The sequence below is a fragment of the Vicugna pacos genome, chromosome 32 (assembly GCF_048564905.1).
Source record: "Vicugna pacos chromosome 32, VicPac4, whole genome shotgun sequence".
In the NCBI taxonomy this organism is placed as follows: domain Eukaryota; kingdom Metazoa; phylum Chordata; class Mammalia; order Artiodactyla; family Camelidae; genus Vicugna; species Vicugna pacos.
Window position 1 is genome coordinate 10,323,875 of NC_133018.1, and position 22,690 is coordinate 10,346,564.

Below are 22,690 nucleotides of genomic sequence, written 5' to 3' on the forward strand. Positions count from 1 at the left end.
GCGCATTAAAATGTTTTATTTGGTGCACAAAAATGTTGTCCTTCACGAGCACCATGATTGTTGCGAAAAGGCCTTTGTGCCGGACCTCTTTCAATGGATTATCCGCAAGCGTTTCCATCCCAAATGGGAATCAAAGGCCGCCTTTGGCAAACTACTGTTTTTCAAGATGGCAGCCATGAAACATATTTAGTATTTAAAGTTGCGGGCTTTAAAGGAATGTTTGAACTCGGGAGATTTTCTCACTTGCTTTCCCCTCTTTTGATTTGGGAAAGTGTAGCGGCTCCCCCCGCCCCAGCCCCGACCTCTGTCCTGCTCGGGCAGCCGGATGGTCAGCCTTTACGAGACTCTCGGAGCCTATTTCTTAGAAACAAGCAAGAGATCCCAGGAATGGGTGGCTGGCACGTTATCTCTGAGATGAACTAAATTTTTTCCCCCGTGGATGCGTGTAGATAAATACGAGACTGCAGGGAATTTCAAATGTCACCTTGCCGTGAACTTATTAAGAATTTCCCAGTGGGTTTTACTGGGGAAACTGTTGGGATCTGAGTGGCTATTCAGTGTCTAAGCATTGAGATCCTTGGGTCCGTGCGCCAGCTCTAATCGGTTTATGGCCAAACTCATGGGAGTCTCTGTGCTGCTTGAATTGGTGCGGAGATGTCAGTTTCAGAGCTTCAATACTGTTTTGTTGCCAGTAAGACAACCACCATCGCAAGGGTCTTCTCTCTCTTTCCCGGGGGGGTTTGCTAATAATACTAACGAGAGAGAGCTGGAGACAGGAGAGCTGTGGGGTTCTGATGCTCGTGAGTGAAATTTTTCTGGAAGGTAGAATTTCCTAAACTCTTGGGTCATGTGCCCAGTAGAGGGTAATGTGTTTGTTCTCTGGAAAAAGTCTCTCTCTTATCTAGACACATCCGGGGGAAAAAAGTCTCCGTGGGATTCATCAGATTGAAGTATTGTTCTAAGAAAAACACCAGATGAGCATTTCTCACCTGTGAATTAAAGATGTCGATAGAAGTGGGTCTCTACCTGAAATCCTTGGTGGTTTTTAAGCTTTAGACGTGAGACGCAGCCACTGGATTCTGTGTTTGAGGAGAAACAGATGCAAAAGTCATCACTCTTAAAAGGTACAACAGAGCACTAATCTCCTTTCCAACATGTGAACATAACTTCCATCTCCCAGGTCTTTCTCTCTTGGTTTATCCTATTGACCTGGTCTCCACAAGTCTCACTGATGTTCCAGGTGAAACAAGACTTCTCAGTGAGTTGGTTTTCCCAGCGACAGTTTTATAGAGAATAAATGAAAGGCAAATGTGGAGTTCCTCACAGGCACTGCTTGTCTACATTCTTTGCCTTGAGAGGAAACACAAAGGAACTAAGACATGAGGTTTGAAAAAGGCTTTTTATTGTGGGATCTCACCCAGCTACTGAAAAGTGCATAATATGCCTCGGTGAATTATTATAAAACACACAGTCGGGGGATAGCGATGACTCTGACCGCCTATCTCAAGGACTAACTGAAATTACTTCCCCATTCCCCCTGAGAATTTTCATGGCTAAGCAGAATCTTCAGAGATGGTTTTAGGGGGAAACTGCGTCCACGAGATTGCTGGCATTCTGATTAAAAGCAACTTTCCTTTTTGTTACCAAGGCTGCTGCCCCCAAGATCATCCCCCTGCCCCTCCCTTGAATAGAAACCAATTACTCTTCTCTACATCTCGGGAGGCAAAGAGAAGTAACAAGAGCTGGTGAGTACCAAGCTGGCCCAGTATGGCGGCAGTTTTGACGCCCAGCAGACCTTGAGCCTCATTATATGGTCATTATAATGTATTGGCATGCTAAATGGCGCACCCAGCCAGCACCATGACAGTTGATGGTTGCCACTACAACAACTGGAAAAGCCTATACAAGGACGGGAAAAAAAGGCGATTGGCTCCAGCACACCCAGAGGAAAGACATAATGGAAGAAGCTCCCAGTGGAAGTCCACGTGGCCCAACCGAGAGCTGCAGAGGTCTCCACCAGCCATCCTGGCTGACGGCTCCCTGCTCGAGCACTTTCTTGCCTTTCCGTCTTTGGAGCCATAGGGCAGCTTTTCGCCTGGTCCCTCTGCCTCTGCTGCAAATTCTTTCACAGCCAGCGGCAAGGACTCACACTTCGGTAGGCTTCCTAATGTAGCGGCCTCACCATCCACTAACAGTTACCCCAGACACCCCTCATGCGCCTCCTTCACTCCACTCCCTTCATACCCACTAAGAGAATCAATCACTATTTGGATTTTCATGACTGGTTTTTGAATCACCCATTAAGCATTTGCAAACAAAAATAACAGCTTTTTTTTTTTTTAAATCAGGCTAGTTTCACAAAGTGGAAGCATCTAGTTCAACGGGATGAAGTAGTGTTGGAGCACTGAAATAGATACAGAAAAACACTTGCATTTCCTACGCGAGAGGCCAAATTGAGTAGAGAAAGAAGGAGTTTGGAGTGACTCCCAGCTCGACCCCTTATGGGAACTTCGTTATTTCTCATGATTACTGCAGCCATTGTTATTTTATTTTACCTACTACTTCTGGGGAAGGGGACGGTTTTTTATTTGGTGTAATATCTATAATTGCCTCATATCCTCACAACAAATCTGTTAAAGACACATTGTGATCTCATGTTATACAGGAAGAACCAGAGGATTCTACTGATCAGTTTCAAGGAATAAAAGTGCAGACAAGTGAATTAATTTTGTTATAGAGTCAAAAGAAACTCAGAGGGATCCAAGAAGAGGTAACTAGCATGAGTCCTAGATACTATAAAGAAAAAAATGCATTTTTTTCATAGTCAATCAGGTATTTCTCTGCAGGAAAAATTCCATAAGCAAAGTCAAAAGACAAATGGCAAACAGGGAAAAATATTTACAGCACATGGCAAAGGGTTAATGTCCTAACATCACAAAGAAGTTGTTCAAATAAAAGACAAAAGTAAGTTTTCTGTTAGAATCTAAGGAAAGATATGATTGGGCAGATCATACAAAAAGAAATACAAAAGCCCCAATAAGCTTATGGACATAAAAAGTCTGAATTATATGCAAAAAGATGCTCCCTCTTGCTTGGAGTTCATGAAATGTTCTGTCTCCGTCTATGTGACTGGTGACAATTTAAAAGGCCCATAATATCAGGACTGGAGAGATTTGGGGGGAAAATTGCATTTTCACACCCAGTTTGTTAGAGGGGAACTTGGAGTGATCTTTTTGATGCACGGTTCCTAAGCTGGCTCTCCAAGCTGTCTTTGGATCCAGCAGTTCCTCCATGGCCAAAGGCGCCCACCAGGACCCTCTAAAAAGAGCCCAAGTTACGAATGGGAGGATGCCCGGGACAAATGGTTTGTGACCCTAAAAACTAAACAACCTGTGTCCATCTGTAAGAATGCTAGCTGCTCAGGGTCAAGAATGTTTTTCTGGCTTGTTCACTAATGCACCCCAAGCAAAGTGCCTAGAAAAGGACCTGACATGTAGAAGGAATGCAGTGCTTGTCAGAGGATAATTGAAGGTCATAAACAGTGAGAGAGATCTATGCAGTCATTAAAAAGAATAAGGTCGTTCTTGCTGATATAAAAAAGATATCCAGGAGATTATATATATACATATATAAAAAAAGGAAGATGCTGTGTGCCGTGTATTATGTGGTTCTGTCTATATAAATACAAAACTCAAATGCAATACATTTTCAGAAAGGATGCGCACTAAACAATAGGAAATGTTTGGCCAGAGGGACTGAGGTTTAAAGAAATGAGAAAGGCTTTTGCTTTTATTTGATTTCTTTTTGGACCATTTGACGTTTTAAAATTGGACAGGTATTAATTCTTTTTATATATAGATTTTTTTTATTGAAGTATAGTCAGTTTACAGTCTTGTGTCAATTTCTGGTGTACAGCACAATGCTTCAGTCACATATGAACATACATATATTCGTTTTCATATTCTTTTTCACCATAAGTTACTATAAGATATTGAATAGAGTTCCCTGTGCTGTACAGTATGAATTTGTTTATCTATTTTATATATATTAGTATCTGCAAATGTCAGACTCCCGATTTATCCCTTCCCAACCCCCCACCTCCGGTAACCATAAGTTCGTTTTCTGTGTCTGTGAGTCTGTTTCTGGTTTGTAAATACGTTTGTCTTTTTCCTTTTTTTAGATTCCACATATAAGTGATATCATATGGTATTTTTTTTCTCTTTCTGGCGTGCTTCACCTAGAGTAACAATCTCCAGGTCCATCCATGTTGCTGAAAATGGCATTATTTTTATTTTTTAATGGCTGAGTAGTATTCTGTTGTATATATGTACCACATCTTCTTTATCCAGTCATCTGTCGATGGACATTTAGGTTGCTTCCGTGTCTTGGCTGTTATAAACAGTGCTGCTATGAACATTGGGGTGCATGTATCTTTTTGAATTAAGGTTCCTGCAGGAGTGGGACTGCTGAATTGGACAGGTATTAATTCTTGAAAGAGGTTGTCTGTCTCTTTGTCTCATGCGCATGTGTACCATGGTCTGATGGGAGCCAGGAAGTTATCAGAGAGTTGGTGTCTGTCTGTATGTTTTTCTTTCTATCCCTGGACTGCCAGTTGATGTCTTTGCATGTAAGTGGGCTAGCATGGCCAGCAGTACTGTTTCTATAACCGTGCGATTCACTTCTCCGTGACAAAATGAATTAAGCCTCATAGGCTCTCTCATCCAGATTCCCAGGCTAGATTCTCTCTTGCCCAGTTCAGGTCGGTCTCCCCCAGTTTAGGTAATACAAATACAAGGTACAGAATTTTAAAGGCACAAAGAACTGTACAGCGAAAATTAAGCCTCCTTTTCCAGAAGCAACCAATGTTGCCAATTTCTTGGGCATCATTTCAAGGAGATGTCATGAATTTATAAGCATGTATAACATGAGCTAACACCCATGTATGTATATGCATGTATTGTTTTTTCTTAAAGATGGTAGCAGTCTATTCAGAAAATTCTGTACCTCAACAGTGTTCCATTGTACTGCATGCACCGTAATTTAATTTACCCCCTTCCCTATTGCTGAATATTTGGATTTTGTCTATGTGAGATCATATATAAAAGGATATCTATAAGTGAAATCACAGCATTAATGAATATGTTTTATTGATTTATAGAAGCTCTTTATATATTAAGGAAATGAGTCATTTGTCTGAGATGTGAGTAGCAAATATTTTTTTCCAAAAATTATTTTTATCTTTTGACTCTGCTTATGATGTTTTTCCTAGGCAGAAATTTTTCTATGTAGTGGAATTAATCAATCTTCTATAGCTTCTGAATTTTGTATCATACTTAGAAAAGCATTCCTTCCTTCACCTATATTTTCTTCTAGTATTTTTTTTTAATTTTATTTTCTAATGTTTGAATCTTTTATCTGACTGGAATTTGTTTTGCTGTAAAGTATAGGGTAGATGTCCAACTTATTTTTTTAGGGACCCATCCAGTATCCTCCCACTAATTTTGAAAGTTAAGTTAATAAACCTATAATTTTCATACAGTAAAATTTATCCTTACATGAGCAGATCTCTGAGTTTTCACAGTTGTGTGATATCATATATGGACTAATTCATTTTTTACCATGAATTTGAAATGCCACCTTAATCATTTAATAAATTCCCCCATATTTATGGGATAAGCTCTGGCTTTTCTATTCAGTTACATTGACTTGCTTGTCTATTCATATACCATTGAATTAATGTACCTTTATGTTTTAATATCTGCTAAGGCTGATGCCTTCTCATTAATCCTTTTGTTTCAGAAATATCCTGAATATTCTTCTTTTCCCAAGAGAACTTGAGACTCAGATTATTTAATGCTCCCAAAGTTATGCAGTATTTTAAATAAGATTTTATTTAATTTATAGATGAATTTAGTTGAATAGCTATTTTTATCATATTAAATCTTCCTATTCAAGAACATAGTGTGTCTTTCCATTTGTTCAAATCTTTTATGTTCTTCAAGGGCATGTTAAAATTATCTTTATATAGATCTGGCACATTTGTTAAGATTATTCTTTTATTTCATCTCTTTTTATGGTATTTTAAGTAGAGTTTCTGCTTCCACTACATCTTCTACCTAATAATTATTTGGTTACATTAAAGCTATTGATTTCTGATTATTAACTTCATATTTGGCCTGAATTTGCATATCACGTATGATTTTTGGTTGATTTTCTTGGATTTTCCAGGTACTGGAAAGAAAGAAACTTTGTGAATCTCTTCACCCTCCCCCCAAAAAGATCCGACTGCAATAATATTTGTGGGTGTAGCTCCAGACATTACTTGACTCCAGCCCAACCCCAATATAATATGGGCTGTTGACGATTCATCAGCAGATTTTTTTTTTTTTTGCGGTCTTGTTTCTAATAATCATGTTATTAACACTAATGAAGACAGAAGCAAGTACTCACAGAGCTGACATGGTGTCTGGCACTGTTCCAAGAGCTTTCCATGGTTCTGCTCAAAGCAACAACCCTATGAAGTAGGTACAATAATGGTTCCATTTTACAGACATGAAACAGAGAAAGGGACTTGGAGAGGTTGAGACTTTCCCAAAGTTCTCAGGAAGCGACAGAGATGGAATTTGAACCCAGACAGACTCCTGCTCCAAGTCCTTGCGCTGAATCACTATGCTATACTGTCTCTCTCATACAAAAAAACAAAACAAAAAGAAAAACAAAAAAAACACACACACTTTTAAAATGGAAATATTTGGAATTACTAAAATATTGTTTGATCTAAATGCATCATTTCATCCTTAGCATGTGATTACTCATTCTAGCTCCATTTGGCTAGTGTAGGGAGACACCTGGTGGTGATTCTGCTTTTTAAAACCTTCTCATTATGGAAAATTGTAAATATACACAAAGTAAAGAGAACAGTATAATAAATCCCTCCTGTACCCATCACCCAGCTTCAGCAATTATTAACATTTTGTCGTTCTCACCTCCACCCATTCTCCAGCCCCTCCCCATTGATTATTTTTAACAGTTCTTATTAAACAATTAACATGCATCAAAATGCACAACATTGTAACAATTTATCTTGACAAATAGATACACCCATGTAACTCACAGCCCCATCAAATTAGGGAGTGTTTCCATCACTCCAAAAAGGTCTTCAGCCAGGCAGTCCCCGCATCACCAGGCAACAATTGTGATTTTCACTGTAGATTAGTTTTGCTTGTCCTAGAATTTCATATAGATGGAATCATACCGCATGCAGTCTTTTGTGTCTGAGTCCTTTTGCTCAGCCTAATGTCTGTGAGTCATGTGTGTCATTGTGCACACCTGTCATTTCTCTTTTATTGCCGTACCCCTTCTATTGTATAGATGTTCCACATCCATTCTCCAGTTGCTAGGAATTTGGATTGTTTCCAGTTTGGGGCCATCATGAATAAACTTGATTTAAACTTCATGTTCAAGTCTCTTTGTAGACATATGTCTACATCGCTCTTATGTAAACACTTAGGAATGGAGTTGCTGGATCAGAGAGCAGAGGCATGGTTAACTTCATTAGACCCTGCCAGACCTTCCCCCAGTGATTCTCTCATTTTACCTTCCTGCCAGCAATGTATGAGAGCTCTGTCTGCGCATCCTCGAGAACATTCGATGATGTCAGTCTCTTTCATTTGAGCTCTTCTGGTAGCATCTTTCACTGAGGATCTGATTTGCATTTCTCTAATGACTAGTAATGTTAAGCACTTTCCTATGTGCTTATCGACCGTCTCCCTTCCTTTGGGAAGCATCCATTCAAGTCTTTTGCCCAATATCTGTTGGGTGTGACTTTTTATAACTGAGCTGTGAAAGTCTTTTATTCTAGATACAAATTCTTTGCAGGTATATAGCCCATGAACAATTTTTGCCAGTCTGTGGCTTGCCAATTCATTTCTTTAACAGTGTCTTCTGATGAGAAGATTTATATTTGATGATGTCTAATTTCCTTTTTCTTTTCTCCTCTTACAGTTATTTCTTCCTGAGTCCTAAGAAAATTTTTACTTTTCTCTGGATGTGAAGATACCCTACTCTTGTTTTCTCCTAGTAGCTTTATCGAGCTAACATTTCTATCTAGGTCTAAAATCTATCAAAAAGTAATATATATTAACTATACATACTTATATACACATATATAAGTATATATTTTATGTAGTATAATACATTATATTGTGTTGTATATTATATATATACACATACATATATAATGTATGCACTGTGAGGTAGGGGTTGAAATGCAATTTTTCTTTATAGATATCTAGTTGCTTGTATACCATTGGTTGACCTTTTCTGCACCAAATTGTTTTGGTACCTTTGGCAAAAATCAGTTGATATAGTCTTTTTTTTTTTTTTTAAACTAAAGGTCAGTTTATTCAGAGAGATACATACTCCATAGACAGAGTACAGGCTGTTTCACAAGGCAAGAGAAAGGCCATGCGGTGTGGGGGTTGAGTGCTCAGCTTAAAGTAAGGGTAGATACACACCCTGTAGACAAAGCGCGGTCTTGGAAGGCGAGGGAGTGAGAGGCCAATATGCAGTCTTGGTCACTTCAAGAGGTGTGAGTCCTCCTGCTTTTTCTTTTGCAAGGTATTTTTGGCTATTCTAGGACCTTTGGATAGCCGTAAGTGCCAGGTGTCCAGTCACTGTCTCTCAGGTCCGAATTCACCCTTCAGTATGTGCTCTGGGATAATGAGGTGGGCACCTTAAGGAGTCGATTTCTCCTTGAAGTGGGCTTGATGTTCACCTTTGTCAGTAGAAGGCACTGGAAGGACACTGCAATTGCAGAAATTTTCTCTGCTTGGCTCCTTTTGCTGTTTTGCATTTCCTTGCCTTTCAGCTGCATTCAGCTGCACGGTGGGACGTGGGTGGGACATACACTAACTGTGTCCCCAGAGCACAGAGTCCCCTGGGCGCTTTGCTGCCCTGGCCTGGTGACCACCTCGGCACAGTCTTCCCAACACAGACATCACCCACCCCAGGCCTTCCTACTCGCAGTAGTTCCGCAGCCCCTCCGCACACCCTCCAGCCTCCGCATACCTGCGTCCTGCAGAGCTGTTTCCCATGGCCCTCCCAATTCAGACAGGGCAGCACCAGCTCTCCCTCCCAGCGGTGATCTGACTCCCTTTACTCATCTGTCCTGCTGCCTGGTGATCGTGGACCAGCTCTGGTCCTAGTATCCCAGCAAAGTTCTCCACCATCCCGTGGGCTGCAACCAGCCTTCTCCAAGGAGGTCTGAAGCCCAGCCTTTGGAAGGAGAGCCTCCAAGTTTGCCCTTCCTTGAAATACCCCTCTGTAACAAGAAACTCTTTCTGACCAAGCTTGTCATCACTCACCTGGGAATTATATGGCACCTTTAGACAACTAACATTCAGTGAGTACGTGATGGTCAGGAAAGTGGGCTGTGGGACCAGGCAATCTATCCTGGCTCTGTCTTTTAGCAGGTCTGTCTTAAACACATTTTACAATCTGTGTGTCCTCAGTTTTCTCACCTGTAGAATGGGCATCATAACAGCACTCCGTAGGATCAGAATGAGGACAGACAGAGATAATACATGTCAACATTTAGTGTAGTGCCCAACACAGTATATGCTCAGTTCCCGGCAACAGCTGCTGTTAACATTGTTACTGCTTTTACCATCATTCCTTGTAGCCCTAACCAGATCACAAATGCTTAATGAAGAGCGCATAGTTCAATCTCCACTCTGCTATCCCCCAGGGTTCAGGATCCTGCTAGTTCCCTATTAGACGAGCAATAAAAATTACAATAAAAATAAGTGAGTTGCTGAGGAATGTTCTGTTTCCTGTAGAAAGAAGAAGTGAGGCGGAAGCAAATTCGTCTGCACATGGAAGGTGCGCTGACCGCCCGGGACAAGGTCGGGGTGCAGGATTTTGTGCTGCTGGATGCCTACACCAGCGAATCTGCTTTTCTGGACAATCTTCGCAAGCGTTTCAGCGAGAACCTCATCTATGTAACGTAACTCATTTCTCAGATGTCTTTTTCTAAAGTGGTGGTTCCCATCTTGTCGTCGGCCTTGGTGATCGTGAGCAGTGTCACTCTAATTAAATTAACCTTGAAAAGGAGGTGTCGAGGGACCACTGCCAGGGCACTGTGATAAAGACCTTTGTGACTGCCAGGGACAGACCCAACTTAAGTCGGCCTAAGCCCCAAGAGTTACTGCACTGACCTATGTTAACTTTAGGGGTCAGAAATAGATCTAGGGTCTCGGATGCTGTCTTAAGGACTCTTTCCCGTCCCTCTGCTTTCTTTCGTTATCTGTTTCCTTCTGGGGCAGCCTCTCTTCGTGGTGGCGAGATGGCAGCCAGCAGAACCAGGCTGGTATGTTGTCCTCTTAGAGCTGCTACTGGGTGGGGAGAGAGTCCTCCTGGAGACCGGACCTTGGTTGGCTCTGATTGGCCCGTCTTGGGTCATGTGCCTGTCTCTGAACCAATCCCCATAGGTAGGAACGAGGAATATTCTGATTGGCCAGAGTCTTCCCCAGCCCACTTCTGGAGTTGAAGGGTGCGGCCAGTGCCCCCTGACCGCTTGATATGGTCTGGGAGCTAGAGAAGGTTCCTCAAAGGAATCTTTTGGAAGAAGGGGAACTTGATGGCAGGCAGGCAAAAATAAGAGATGTGCACCACATCCCAGAATTCTTCAAGGGTCAAGATTGCAGCCCTTTACCAGAACTCTGCCCAGGTTGGTTGTCATGTTTAAAATTAGGTTCTCCATTTATCACCCCAGTTTGTTTTTTTGTTTGTTTTTGTTTTTAAATTTTTTCCTGTCTTTATTCTTTTTTTCTATATATATATATATTTTTTAATTGAAGTATAGTCTGTTTACAATGTGTCAATTTCTGGTGTACAGCACAGTGCTTCAGTCATACATGAACACACATATATTCGTTTTCATATTCTTTTTCACCATAAATTACAGTAAGATATTGAATATAGTTCCCTGTGCTATGCAGTATGAACTTGTTGTTTATTTATTTTAGATATATTAACCCCACTCTGGCTTGATTGGTCCATTTTCAGGTAAATTCCTCTAAGGGTACACTCCACAGTGTTTGTGTGTGTGTATGGAGGGGGTGTTATTAAATTTATTTAATTTTATTAACTTTTGCTAAGAGTAAATGAGGTGATCAGAAGCAGTTTACAAATATTAAAAAATAAAAAATGTTTGGTAGTTATTTTGTTTGTAATGGTACCCATGACGTAGTCTGCATGTGGAAACTGAGGTTACCATGGGAAATAAGCAAAGTGCTTCTGAGATTATATACTTGTCATCGTGGGAATAGGTTTCAAGGATACATTGATTTATGTATAAGCAGAGGAGAAATATATGGTTTGGTGAAGTACAAGTTGGGTGACAGGATCATTGGAAATAAACAAAATGTTTCCAATTTGAACAGATAAATTTCAGAAACTTACGTTCTACCCTGGAAGATTTCTACCAATTGGAGCAATGTGGAATTTTAGTCGAAATACTCATCTGTGTTTCGGTTCTCTGTTTGTCCTACACATTGGAAACAACAGTTGGAAAGATTGGAGCATAATTTAATGTAGAGCTGAGTACTACCGCCAGCCTTTGAGACGCTGAAATGAAAAGGAACAACAAACTCAGAATCTGAAAATACCAGATGTATTTTTAAGGGAGCCTAAATATTTATTTTTTTATAAGAGCTTAGAACTTTTATTCATGAGTGTATTCCAAGAAGCTTTACATGAGCGATTATATTACAAATACAAGTACTTCAAACACTTGAATATCAACAGAATCCAACACTGAGATCTAGGGAAATACATGCCAGTATTTTGCCAGTGTTTTCCCAGTTTTAGGTGGCGAGGGTGTACACGCACTCTGCTTTCACTCAGTCACTGGAAGGACCTTTGTGAAACATGAATCAGTCAGATGGTGGTGTTCCCCACATAAAGCTGTCCATTTTACATAACAGTTCAGGGCAGGTGTTTCATTTCAGGAGCAGGAATGTTGTCTCCAATATCCATTGCATTGGGAAGGAACCCCCAATTCTTGACCCCCTGCATGATCTCAACTCATCCCCTCCGCAGCATCCTCACTACCGCCTTGCATTCTCTCCTCCCTCACTGGCCTCCAGTGCAGAGGCAGCCTGCCACACCTGTCCCCTCAGCCTGAGATGCCCTTCCTGCCCACTGTCATGACTCACTCCTCACCCTTCAAGTCTCAGCTCAAAGAAGCCTCCCAAAGCCCACAAGCTAAGGGGGCCTCCCTTCATTGCTCACTCACTCACTCATAACCCCACTTACATCTTTCTTAACACACTCAGTGAGGCAGCCTTGATCCCTTGGTTGGTTGTCTGTCCACCCATGCCATGTAGGTTCTGTGACAGCAGACTCCCTCCTGTCTTATGTATCATGTTACAGCCCCAGCACTGGATTAACATGTGGGGATCATAGCATATGATGGTCTTTCGCTGTAGCCATTTGCACCCTGGAATTCCTCACTGGTACTTTGGTCCATTCCTCTAGACATATATTGGGACCCTCCTTGTGTCTGTGAACCCATACCAGGAGCTCGGAATCTACACTGTGAGCCAGATGGAACTTTATCAAGGGGTCAATTTCTTTGAACTGCCACCACATGTGTAAGTAGCACCCGTGGGGTCAGCAATAGGAGTATTTTTCTCTTTCTGCCTCTCTTTTTTTTCCCTCTCTCCCTCCTCCCCAGGCACCTACCACCCTCCCACTCATTCACCTATCCATTCATCTACCCATCTGTACACCCACCCACCCACCCACCCATCCATCCATCCATCCACTCATCCATCCATCCATCTACCCATCTGTCTGCATCCTTGATGCATGCTCATTAGGTTCTGTACCTCACTTAAACTGCTGCCTTCTTCTGAAATAAGTCTTTCAACACAGTGGGAAAACATCAGCAGATCATTATCAAATCTCAGTTTAAATGTGATGAAAAGTAGAATCTTTGTATGGCTGCTGAGAAATCTAAGAGTGGCTAGAGAGGTGTCTTTTCGGGGAAGTGGATTGCTATAGTGCCATCTACTGGTGCCTGAATATCATGGCAGCTGAGGAGAATGCCCATTGGTAGGAACTTAACCAGGGTTGCAGATCCATTCTGCAATTTCCTGCCTATTCTGTGTGTGACTCAGGCTTTGCTGAATTCCCCAGCTCCTCTCGCTGGTTGACTTCTGGGCTAATATTTAGATTCTCCCTTCATTTTTCTTGGTGACTCCTATTCCACCTCCTAGGGCATTTATGAACCCTTCTGCATCACCGCCACCAGGGATTTCTGAAATACTCAGCTTTCAAACTCAGCAGGATGCTAAGATTATACCCTTGGGAGATCTTCATGCTTTGGTTTCTAATCTTGTAGCTAAAGCCCTTATAATAGTTCTACCTCTTGGCCTAAAGTGGAAAGTTTTAAAATCTTTTTGGTTTTCTGTCTCTACATTCCTAGCACTTTGAAGGAAAGGAAACATGAGATCTTATATCTATTGAATTATTTAATATTTAGACAAGATGTTATTTCCACCTACAATTAATAGACCATCCCTTGGGGATGTAATTTAGTATCTAGCTTATTCGTATAAGAAATGTTGATAGATTTTTACAGATGGGTAAATTTTGAAAAATATTTTTTATTCCTGCTTAAATTCTTTACCTCTTCTACTATTAGAGTTTTGATATCTAGTACCCTTCGTGTGTGCTTAGTCAGTGGGTCATGGTGGAGGTTCGACACCTGTCTGAGCTCAGGGTCTTGTACCACAGCCTGGATATGGCTTCCTGGAGGCAGCGTACTTTGTCCTTCCGCACTGGTGGGAGTCGGAGCCAAGTGGAGTAGCATCACAGCCACTTCACACTTCTGTTTCTGCCTTGCTTCCTCCCCAGCTACGCCGTGGCCGACAACGCTTACCGCATGATGTGCTCCGAGCTTAACAACCACTTCATCCTCATTTCCGGGGAGAGCGGGGCGGGGAAGACGGAAGTCTCCAAGAAGATTCTCCAGTATTTTGCAGTCACCTGCCCAATGACCGAGTCACTACAAATAGCCCGTGACAGATTACTGCTCTCCAATCCAGTGCTGGAGGTAAGCGGTCTTTGAAGACCTAGGGCGGGGAGTTCCAGGGAGGTCCCTAAGGAAGAAGAATTTTCTGGGAGTTAAGAAGAGGGGTCTCATGGGCAGTATTGGGGTTAAGGGCGTGACCTTGAAGTCCAACAGTCATGGATGCTAACCCCAAGGCAGCCACGCACCAGCAAACTTCCACAAGTCACTCCGGATCCCGGAGCCTGTTTCCCTCCCTGTGGAGTGACTTGACTCATAATACCTCCCTCTTCGGAAGTTTTGAGGATTCAACGAAATGAATGCGTAAAAAGCACACAGCAGATTTAGTAAGCACCAAAATAAAGCTCTATTATTTATTAATGTTTTTACTATTTAAAGTCGTTTTGATGATCATTTCTACGGTGGTAATTCATTGACTTGCGAGATGATTTTGAACAAGTGCCATTCTCCTGTGTTTCTTTCGTCCTTTGTGTAAAAGTTCTTTATGATTGAAAAGAATTTTCCCAGTAGACCTTCAGGCTCAACGATTTACCTCTTTTATATAAGGAAGGGCCTGGTGCTGGGGGCCGTCAGGGGTGCCTTCTAGAACAGCCAGGGCCTCGGGTCCAGTCTGCTTCTCCTTAGGCTGTTTCTAATGTATTCCTAGATTTGATTCTAAGGAGAAACCATTTTTCCCTTTTCTCTGGGTCCAACCCCAAGTATTTGGCATCAAATCTTCCATAGTGTCCCCTTCTTAGAAGACACAGTTTGGCTTTCATTCTTGGCTGTCCATTCCCTCCTCCATTTTCATAATAAGCAAGTCATTTAGGGTCAGGAGTCTGATGAGCACAGTGAGCTTCAATGACAGAGAATGACAGTCTGGCTCAGCCTCCCCTCTCTTTGTATTCCAAGGCTTTTGGAAATGCCAAAACCCTCCGGAATGACAACTCCAGCAGATTTGGAAAATACATGGACATACAGTTTGACTTCAAGGTACGCTGCAATTCCTATCGCTGGTTCATGGGGACCCCTGAACGTGCCAGCAATGGAGACCCAACCCAAGGCACTGTAAGTGGGGGAGGAAGGGCATTTATTGGCGCAAACAGTTTAAAAAAAAATCCAAGATCAGTGCTAGTTTTATGAAATGCAAATAAAGACCGTGATGAGATACCATTTGATACCTTCTCCACGGGCAGGAAGTAAGTCTGGTGAAGTTGTGGCTCATTAGAATCTCTCAGCGTCACTGGTGGGACGTACATTGGTGCAACCCATTTGGAAAACAATAAATCACCTTGTGGCGTTGAAATCACATAATCTAAGATGGAGCCATTCCACTCCTGGAGATATTCGTACAGCTGTGCAGGCACGCCCACAGCAGCACTGCTCATGATGGTGAAGGGACTGGTAAGACGTGCTGTGTGCCAGTGGGATGCCATTTCTTACCAAGCTTGAAAACATTCGAAAGTAAACAATACACTGCTAAGGCGTACATAATTACACGGCATGGATTCACAAACTTATTTGGATAGGACCAGATAGTAAATATTTTAGGGTTCATGGACCATACAACTCAACTCTGCTGTTTTAGCATGAAAGTAGCCCGAGACAATACATGATGAATGAGTGTGGTTGTGTTGTACACAGAATTCAAATGGGACTCAGGCAAGTGGGAAGGGTAGACCAGTTCTCAAAGACATAATTCCAAGTGACAAAGTGACACTGAGGCTGGAGAGCAGTAGTCGGCTGAGCATTGAGTGTAATGAGGATGAACTGGCTCAGGGTTTCCTAGAGGCTGGAACTCCTGGTGGTGTGTGTGCATCCACTTCAAAAAAAAAATTTGATAGCGATACATATTTTTGAACTTTTATTGAAATCCAGCACATACTGAATGGAAAGGACACAAACCATGAGTAGAGAACAATATATTTTTACATACGGACTTTCCGTGTAACCACCACGCAGATCAAGATATAAACATTTCTAGCACCTAGAAACTTCTACCTTTCTGTGACAAGGCCCCCCCGTTCCCAAAGGTGATCACTGTTCTGATTTCTGTAATCACAGATGCATTTTGCTGGTTCTTGATCTTCATATAAACGGCATTATACACTTGTTCTATTCTGTGTCTGGCTTCTTTCAATCAACATGTCTATGAGGTTCAACCATGTCGTTGCATGCCACACTTGTTCATTTTGTTTTGTTTTGTTTTTTAAGTACTGTCGGTTACAGTATGTCAACTTCCGGTGTACAGCACAATCTCCCAGTCATGCGTACACTTGCATGTATTCGTTTGCGTATTTGCACTTGTCCATTTTTTGACTAAAGGACTTTTATCACCATGTATCTCTTATCCTGTGATGGACAGTTGGGTTGCTTTCCAATTTGGGGCTATTGTAAATGATGCTCTGAACATCCTGACACTTTTTTGGTAGACCTAAGCACTCATTTATGTTGGTTATGTACCCAGAAGTGGCATGGCTGCGTTCTTACCAGCAATGTTATGATAATTGATGGCAGTTCCAGTTTCTCCACACTCTTGCCAACATTTGGTATTGGCAGTCCTTTTCATTTTAAGCAGTCTGGTGGGATATAGTGGCTTCTCACTGTACTTGAAATTTATATCTCCCCGATTTTTAATGATGTTTTGCTCACTGGTCACTTAAAGACCCTCTTACAGGGAAATATACACAAAATGTTATGATAAATCGCAGAGAAAAAAATGTGACAATGAGTGTGTATATGTCCATGAATGACTGAAAAATTGTGCTGAAATTTGACACAACATTGTAAAATGATTATAAATCAATAAAAAATGTTTAAAAAAAAAAGACCCTCTTGTGTGTTAAAATCTTTTGCCCATTTTCCATTGGGCTGTCTATTTTTCTCTTATTCATTTGCTAGTGTTCTGTATATGTCCTGGAACACAAATCCTTTAATGGATACGTTATTTAACAATAATTAAGACAGTGTGGTATTGACACAAGAATATTAACTAAGAGGGTTATGGACAGAATAGTCTAGAAGGACACCCTCCCCACCATATATGGTCACCTGACTTCTGACCAAAGCACCACTGTGATTCAATATCAGTAGGATTAGCTTTCCAATTAATGGTACTGATCAACTGGAAACCCATACGGGTAAAGAGATCTTTGGCTCCAATCACTCCATATGCAAACATTAAATAATGATGGATCACAGTCCAGAATGCAGGCGGTAAAACAATCCTGCTTCTAGACAAAAACGTAGAAAATATTTTCATGACTTTGGAGTAGATAAAAATCTTCCCAAATGGAACCCACAAAACACTCATCCTTGAAGATGGATAAATTGGACTGGACCCAAATTCGGAATTTGGAAGATACCCCAGTAAGAGAGCAGCTGGATTACTGTCACCTTTGCCATATTTTTTTATTCTCTTTTGAAGGGCATTCCTGTAGGAGGGCGTATCATCAGTTACTTGATAGAAAAGTCTCGAGTCGTCCATCAAAATCACGGTGAGCGGAATTTCCACATCTTCTACCAGCTGCTGGAGGGCGGAGAGGAGGAGCGCCTTGCCTACCTGGGACTTGAGCGAGACCCCCAGCTGTACAAGTACCTCTCTCAGGTTGGAAGGACAAGCACCTGGCTCTGCTGGCTCTTTGGCGGGGGTTTGCGGGGGATCAGGCGTGCTTGTGGGGGGCCTGTATCATCTTGGTAAAGTAACCAGTAGCAAGGCGAGTGGTTCTCAGCCCTGGCTGAAATTAGAATCGCCCAAGGAGTTTTTTTTTTTAATTAATTAATTTTTAAACTGAAGTTCAGTCTGTTGCAGTGTGTCAGTTTCTGGTGTACAGCATAATGTCCCAGTCGTGTGTGTGTGTGTATTCATTTTCATATTCTTTTTCATTAAAGTCTATTACAAGATATTGAATATAATTCCCTGTGCTATACAGAAGAAATTTGTTTTTTTTAATCTATTTTTATATATAGTGTTTAACATTTGCAAGTCTCAAACTCCCAAAGTATCCCTTCCCACCCCTTACCCCTAGTTACCGTAAGATTGTTTTCTATGTCTGTGAGTCTGTTTCCGTTTTATAGATAAGTTCATTAGTGTCCTCTTTTTACTTCTTCCTTCCTTCCTTCCTTTCTTTCTAGATTCCACATATGAGTGATATCATAAGGTATTTTTCTTTCTCTTTCTGGCTTACTTCACTTAGAATGATGATCTCTAGGTCCATCCATGTTGCTGCAAATGGCATGATTTCATTCTTTTTTATGGCTGAGTAGTACTCCATTGTACAAATATACCACAATTTATTGAGCATAGGCATATGAGAAAATGCTCGGTATCACTAATTATCAGAGAAATGCAAATAAAAAATCCCAGATTTTTAAACAAAGTTCCAAATAAATTTGAAAAAAGCAGCAGGTGGCAAGTTGTCAGGTGCTAGACAGTTAGAACACAATTCATTTTTTCACAGTTCAGAACGCTGAAGAACTAGCTTTCTCATGCTTGTAAAGAGAACCATTTTGATTTAGGAATAGGTGTTTACACACCTAACCGTCCTTATAAAAATGCCATTAAGCGACCCGATTCTGTGTTAACAGGGTCATTGTGCCAAAGAGCCATCTATTAACGATAAGAGCGGCTGGAAAACTGTTTCCAATGCCTTTTCCGTCATCGATTTTGCTGAAGATGACCTTGAGGTATGGGCCCTGAGGGCGGAACTGCCAGTAGTCAGGCCTGAGCTTGAGGAAACCATCCTGGTTTCTTGGTGAGTGAGTGCACAGTTGGGTTGCCAGATTCCACAAATAAAAATACAGGATGCCAAGGTACATTTCCATTTCAGATAAACACTAACTTTTTAGTAGAAGTGTGTCCCAGCATTGCACGGGACAAACTTAACACTAAAAAAGTAGACATTTGCTTATTTGACATTCACCCGTGAACTGGGCATTCTGCATTTTATCTGGCAACCCTAAATTGTCCCAGTGTTGTGTGACAGCAGGTGTCATGTTTCCTCTTCCCTTGAAACCCAATCTCAAATATTCAGTCGCCTAGAATTATAGGAATATCATTTATTGATGCTTCTGTATTGGAACGAACTGGACCGAACTGTAGGATTGATAAACATTTTGCTTTGGTATCTTTTTGTCTTTGGGGAGTGGGATCGTTCAACTTCTGACCTTTCAAGGACCAGAATATAATATCTGGGGCCATGGTACTTGAACGTTAAATGGTTTATTGGCAGGGGGCAGGGGAAGATAGCAAAATAGCAGTGTCTTGTGCTGGAGGTTGAGTGAAGCATCTTCCCAGCCTCCACCGAGGCTCTTTCCCCCTTCCCTTAGTATCTGAAGTGGCTAAGAGCAGGGAGGGGATAGCTCAGTGGTAGAGTGCATGCTTAGCATGCACGAGGTTCTGGGTTCAATCCCCAGTCCCTCTGTTAAAAATTAAGTAGCCGAATTCTGGGGAAGGAGGAAACCCATTCTGTGAACTCAGGGCTGGAATTCGGGAGGGGCGGTTCCCCTCGGGTATCTCCTCTGATGACATTTATCAATTAGGCGGCCACCGTCTTCTCTCCCCGCCCTCCTCACCACTTCCCACGTTCCTAGAATCTCTTTGGAATTATTGCCAGTGTCCTGCACCTGGGGAACATTTGTTTTCAAGAGAGCCATCAAGGCTGCGCCACCATACCAGACACCCACGAGGTCAAATGGATCGCCAAGGTGATGGATGGACCACTTTGGAAGAGGGTGGGAGGCAGGGGGGTGCCCTTTCAGAGGTGGAGAGGTGAGGGAGAGGAGGGGGCACTGGATGCCCGCGCCCCAAGTGGCGAACATCATGTTCTCCCAGCTGACACTGGTGAAGGGGTTTAAAGCACATGGGGGTGGGCGAGGGAGTGGGTAAAAGCCAGTTGGTCCAAAGACTGAATGTGGGCTGTTTTGCATCAAAGCATAGTTAGCAGTCAGGGCAGATAAGTCAGGGCCTGAAAACTCCACAGACTCTTTACAAGCTAGCAAGTGACGTTGGGTCCCTGGATGGCATCTTGATTTCTGCTTATTCAGCTCCTAGGGGTCCGCCCGTGGGTCCTTCTGGAAGCTCTCACCCATAGAAAGATTGAAGCCAAAACAGAGGAGGTAAAAATGGCTCTGGGTGGAAATGTGCCCCCCCTTCCTCTCCACCCACCACTGCTGCCAGCAGGATGGTGGCCCTTGGAGAGGCCAAACCCCTGAATCCTGCCCACCCGGTCCTGCGTGGTCCAGCTTCTACCAGAGTCTCCTGCCTTAACCTCCCCATCCCCCAACGTCACGCCATCCTGAGCGCGCCACACCTCACACTCGCCCTGCCTTCCCTCTGTGGGGTCTTTGCACCTGCTGTTCCCCCTGCTGGAACACCCTTCCCTATGCTTTATATAGTTAAGTCCTCCTCATCCTTCGGTTCCCAGGGATCACTTCTTCCAAGAGCCTTCCCTGCTCACCCCACCTCTGCCTTCAAGCACCATCTGTATCTCCTTATGTAGCACTGTGACTCTCAGCTTGAGAGCAACACGACTTTTCTTTGTGTGACTCGTCGAATGTGCCCCGCCAACAAACGTGAGCCCCCAAAGGCTGGAACAGTTTGCCTCGGTCGTGGCTGTATCTCAGCCGCCCCGCACGCTGCCTGGCACTCAGGAAGTAGCTGCTGCATGAACAGCGCAGGCGGGAGGGACATCTTCCCCCCGCAAGTATCCTTCCCGTGTCATCATTAGAGGCGAGCTTGCAAACTCAGGGAGCTTTTTTTTTTTTTAACCTCTATAATGATACACCCATCATCCTTCTCAGGTGATATGCCCATTGACGCTAGAACTCTCTGCCTACGCTAGGGACGCGATGGCGAAGGCTGTTTACGGACGAACATTTACTTGGCTGGTCAACAAAATCAATTCCTCCCTAGTGAACAAGGTTGGTCCACGCATAATTGAGTGCCTTGCTCTCACTACCATGTAATGTTTTATAACCAACATCATTACTGTAAAGAATTTGTGAGAATGGACTGTAAGCTCCTGGTTGGCAGGGATGGTGTCCTTTCCTGTGTACATTTTCAGCGTCTAGCGCACAGCTGGCTCACAGAGATGCCCGCTGAATGATCTCTGCCGTGTGTCCGCAAGTGTGGGATGCACACTGTTTGAAATATGCCAGGTGGCTTTAAGTGTACGCAGACACTGCTCATTGTAACAGCAGTACATTTTAACGTGTGTAAGAAAAAACCAGACGACTCCTTTAAACTCACCGTAAGGTCATGTTTTCTTTTTAAGTGGAAGTATTTAAATAAGGGGGGGTTTATTCGAAGCTGGAAATTAAGGAAATGATATGAAGACATGCGGTACATGGATGTGATGAGACTCTTGGGCGTCAGATCTGGAGACACTGACTCAGGACATCATACAGAAGGTTAAATTGTGTCTCTTTAAAAAAGAAATAGGCATAATCTCTATAAATGGCCATCCTTGCCTCACAAAGCTTGGTCCTCTGTTTAAAATAATTCCTAAAGTACGTGTCTTCTTTCCTGGGCAACCCTGTCTTCCTGCTGTCCGTAGATTTCTTTCTCTCTCTGTCTTTTGCATTGAACATGGGCTTGGGAGGCTCAGGAGGGCTGAAAGCAAGGAAGTGAATCAGAAGAGGAAGGTCTCACTGCTTAGGTGATGGATACAGAAGCTGGGATGGGATCTGGGGGCGCTGCAGGCAGGAGGAGCAGGCTGGGAAAATTATTTCTGCTCCAAGGTCCTTCTGTGAGCCATTGTTGGAGAGAGAAGGCACGAACTTTATAGCCAAGCCCCACTTTGAGGGCCGCTGCCAGGTTTTGAGTGACACGGATTGAACAACCTAACAATTAATGGTGTGTGTTACTTTGACTAGGATGTCCCTGGGAAAACTGTGATCGGATTGCTGGATATCTATGGGTTTGAAGTCTTCGAAAAGAATGGGTGAGTTTGTCATTACCCACTGGTCCTCTGATTTACAGCATCTCTGATGTTATTGGAATTCATTTTCCTATTCCTAGAAATCTCCAGATTTGCACAGCCCCTACTTCATAGATTTTTCTAGCAGTAGACTAACCATAAAAAATGCAGATGTCTTTTAGCTCTGAATCTTCTCATCAATTTATGAAATTATTTGATTATTAATGGCTTGGGTTTGTCTGCATCCTTAAAAATAAGTAAATTTAAAAAAAGATTTAAGAAACACATCAACTAAATGCAATATGTGGACCTTGTTTGGATCTTAATTTAAATAAACTAATAGTTTTTTTTTTATTATGAGACAATCAAAAAAATAAGTAAATGCAATTGTTTTTAACTCAGTTTACTCACATAGCTTTAGTTACTTAAATCTTTTGCATCTCTAGTTTTGAACAGTTCTGTATAAATTACTGCAATGAGAAACTCCAGCAGCTATTAATTGAGAGAACCCTAAAAGCGGAGCAGGCAGAATACGAAATGGAAGGCATAGAGGTAAATATTTCAATGTTTTCTCCTCATTTGATTTCTTAACCTAGCAAAACACATTTACCGGAGAAATTTTTTTTTTTGGAGATTTTTCCTAATTCGTATTAAGAATTGTTTTTCACTCCTTCTCTGCTTATTTCCTGGGAAA

General features: G+C 42.2%; 1 protein-coding gene across 1 annotated transcript in view; it reads left to right on the forward strand.

Moving 5' to 3' along the window:
* Positions 1 to 22,690, forward strand: part of MYO1H (myosin IH) — a 74,832-nt gene that overhangs the window by 28,666 nt on the left and 23,476 nt on the right. The window contains exons 2-12 of the mRNA XM_006204899.4: positions 9,840 to 10,001; positions 12,541 to 12,656; positions 13,924 to 14,122; positions 14,990 to 15,070; positions 17,505 to 17,684; positions 18,665 to 18,763; positions 19,670 to 19,783; positions 20,123 to 20,194; positions 20,879 to 20,998; positions 21,953 to 22,020; positions 22,443 to 22,548. Coding sequence (XP_006204961.2) covers positions 9,840 to 10,001; positions 12,541 to 12,656; positions 13,924 to 14,122; positions 14,990 to 15,070; positions 17,505 to 17,684; positions 18,665 to 18,763; positions 19,670 to 19,783; positions 20,123 to 20,194; positions 20,879 to 20,998; positions 21,953 to 22,020; positions 22,443 to 22,548 — 1,317 coding nt within the window. The remainder of the gene's footprint in view (positions 1 to 9,839; positions 10,002 to 12,540; positions 12,657 to 13,923; positions 14,123 to 14,989; positions 15,071 to 17,504; positions 17,685 to 18,664; positions 18,764 to 19,669; positions 19,784 to 20,122; positions 20,195 to 20,878; positions 20,999 to 21,952; positions 22,021 to 22,442; positions 22,549 to 22,690) is intronic.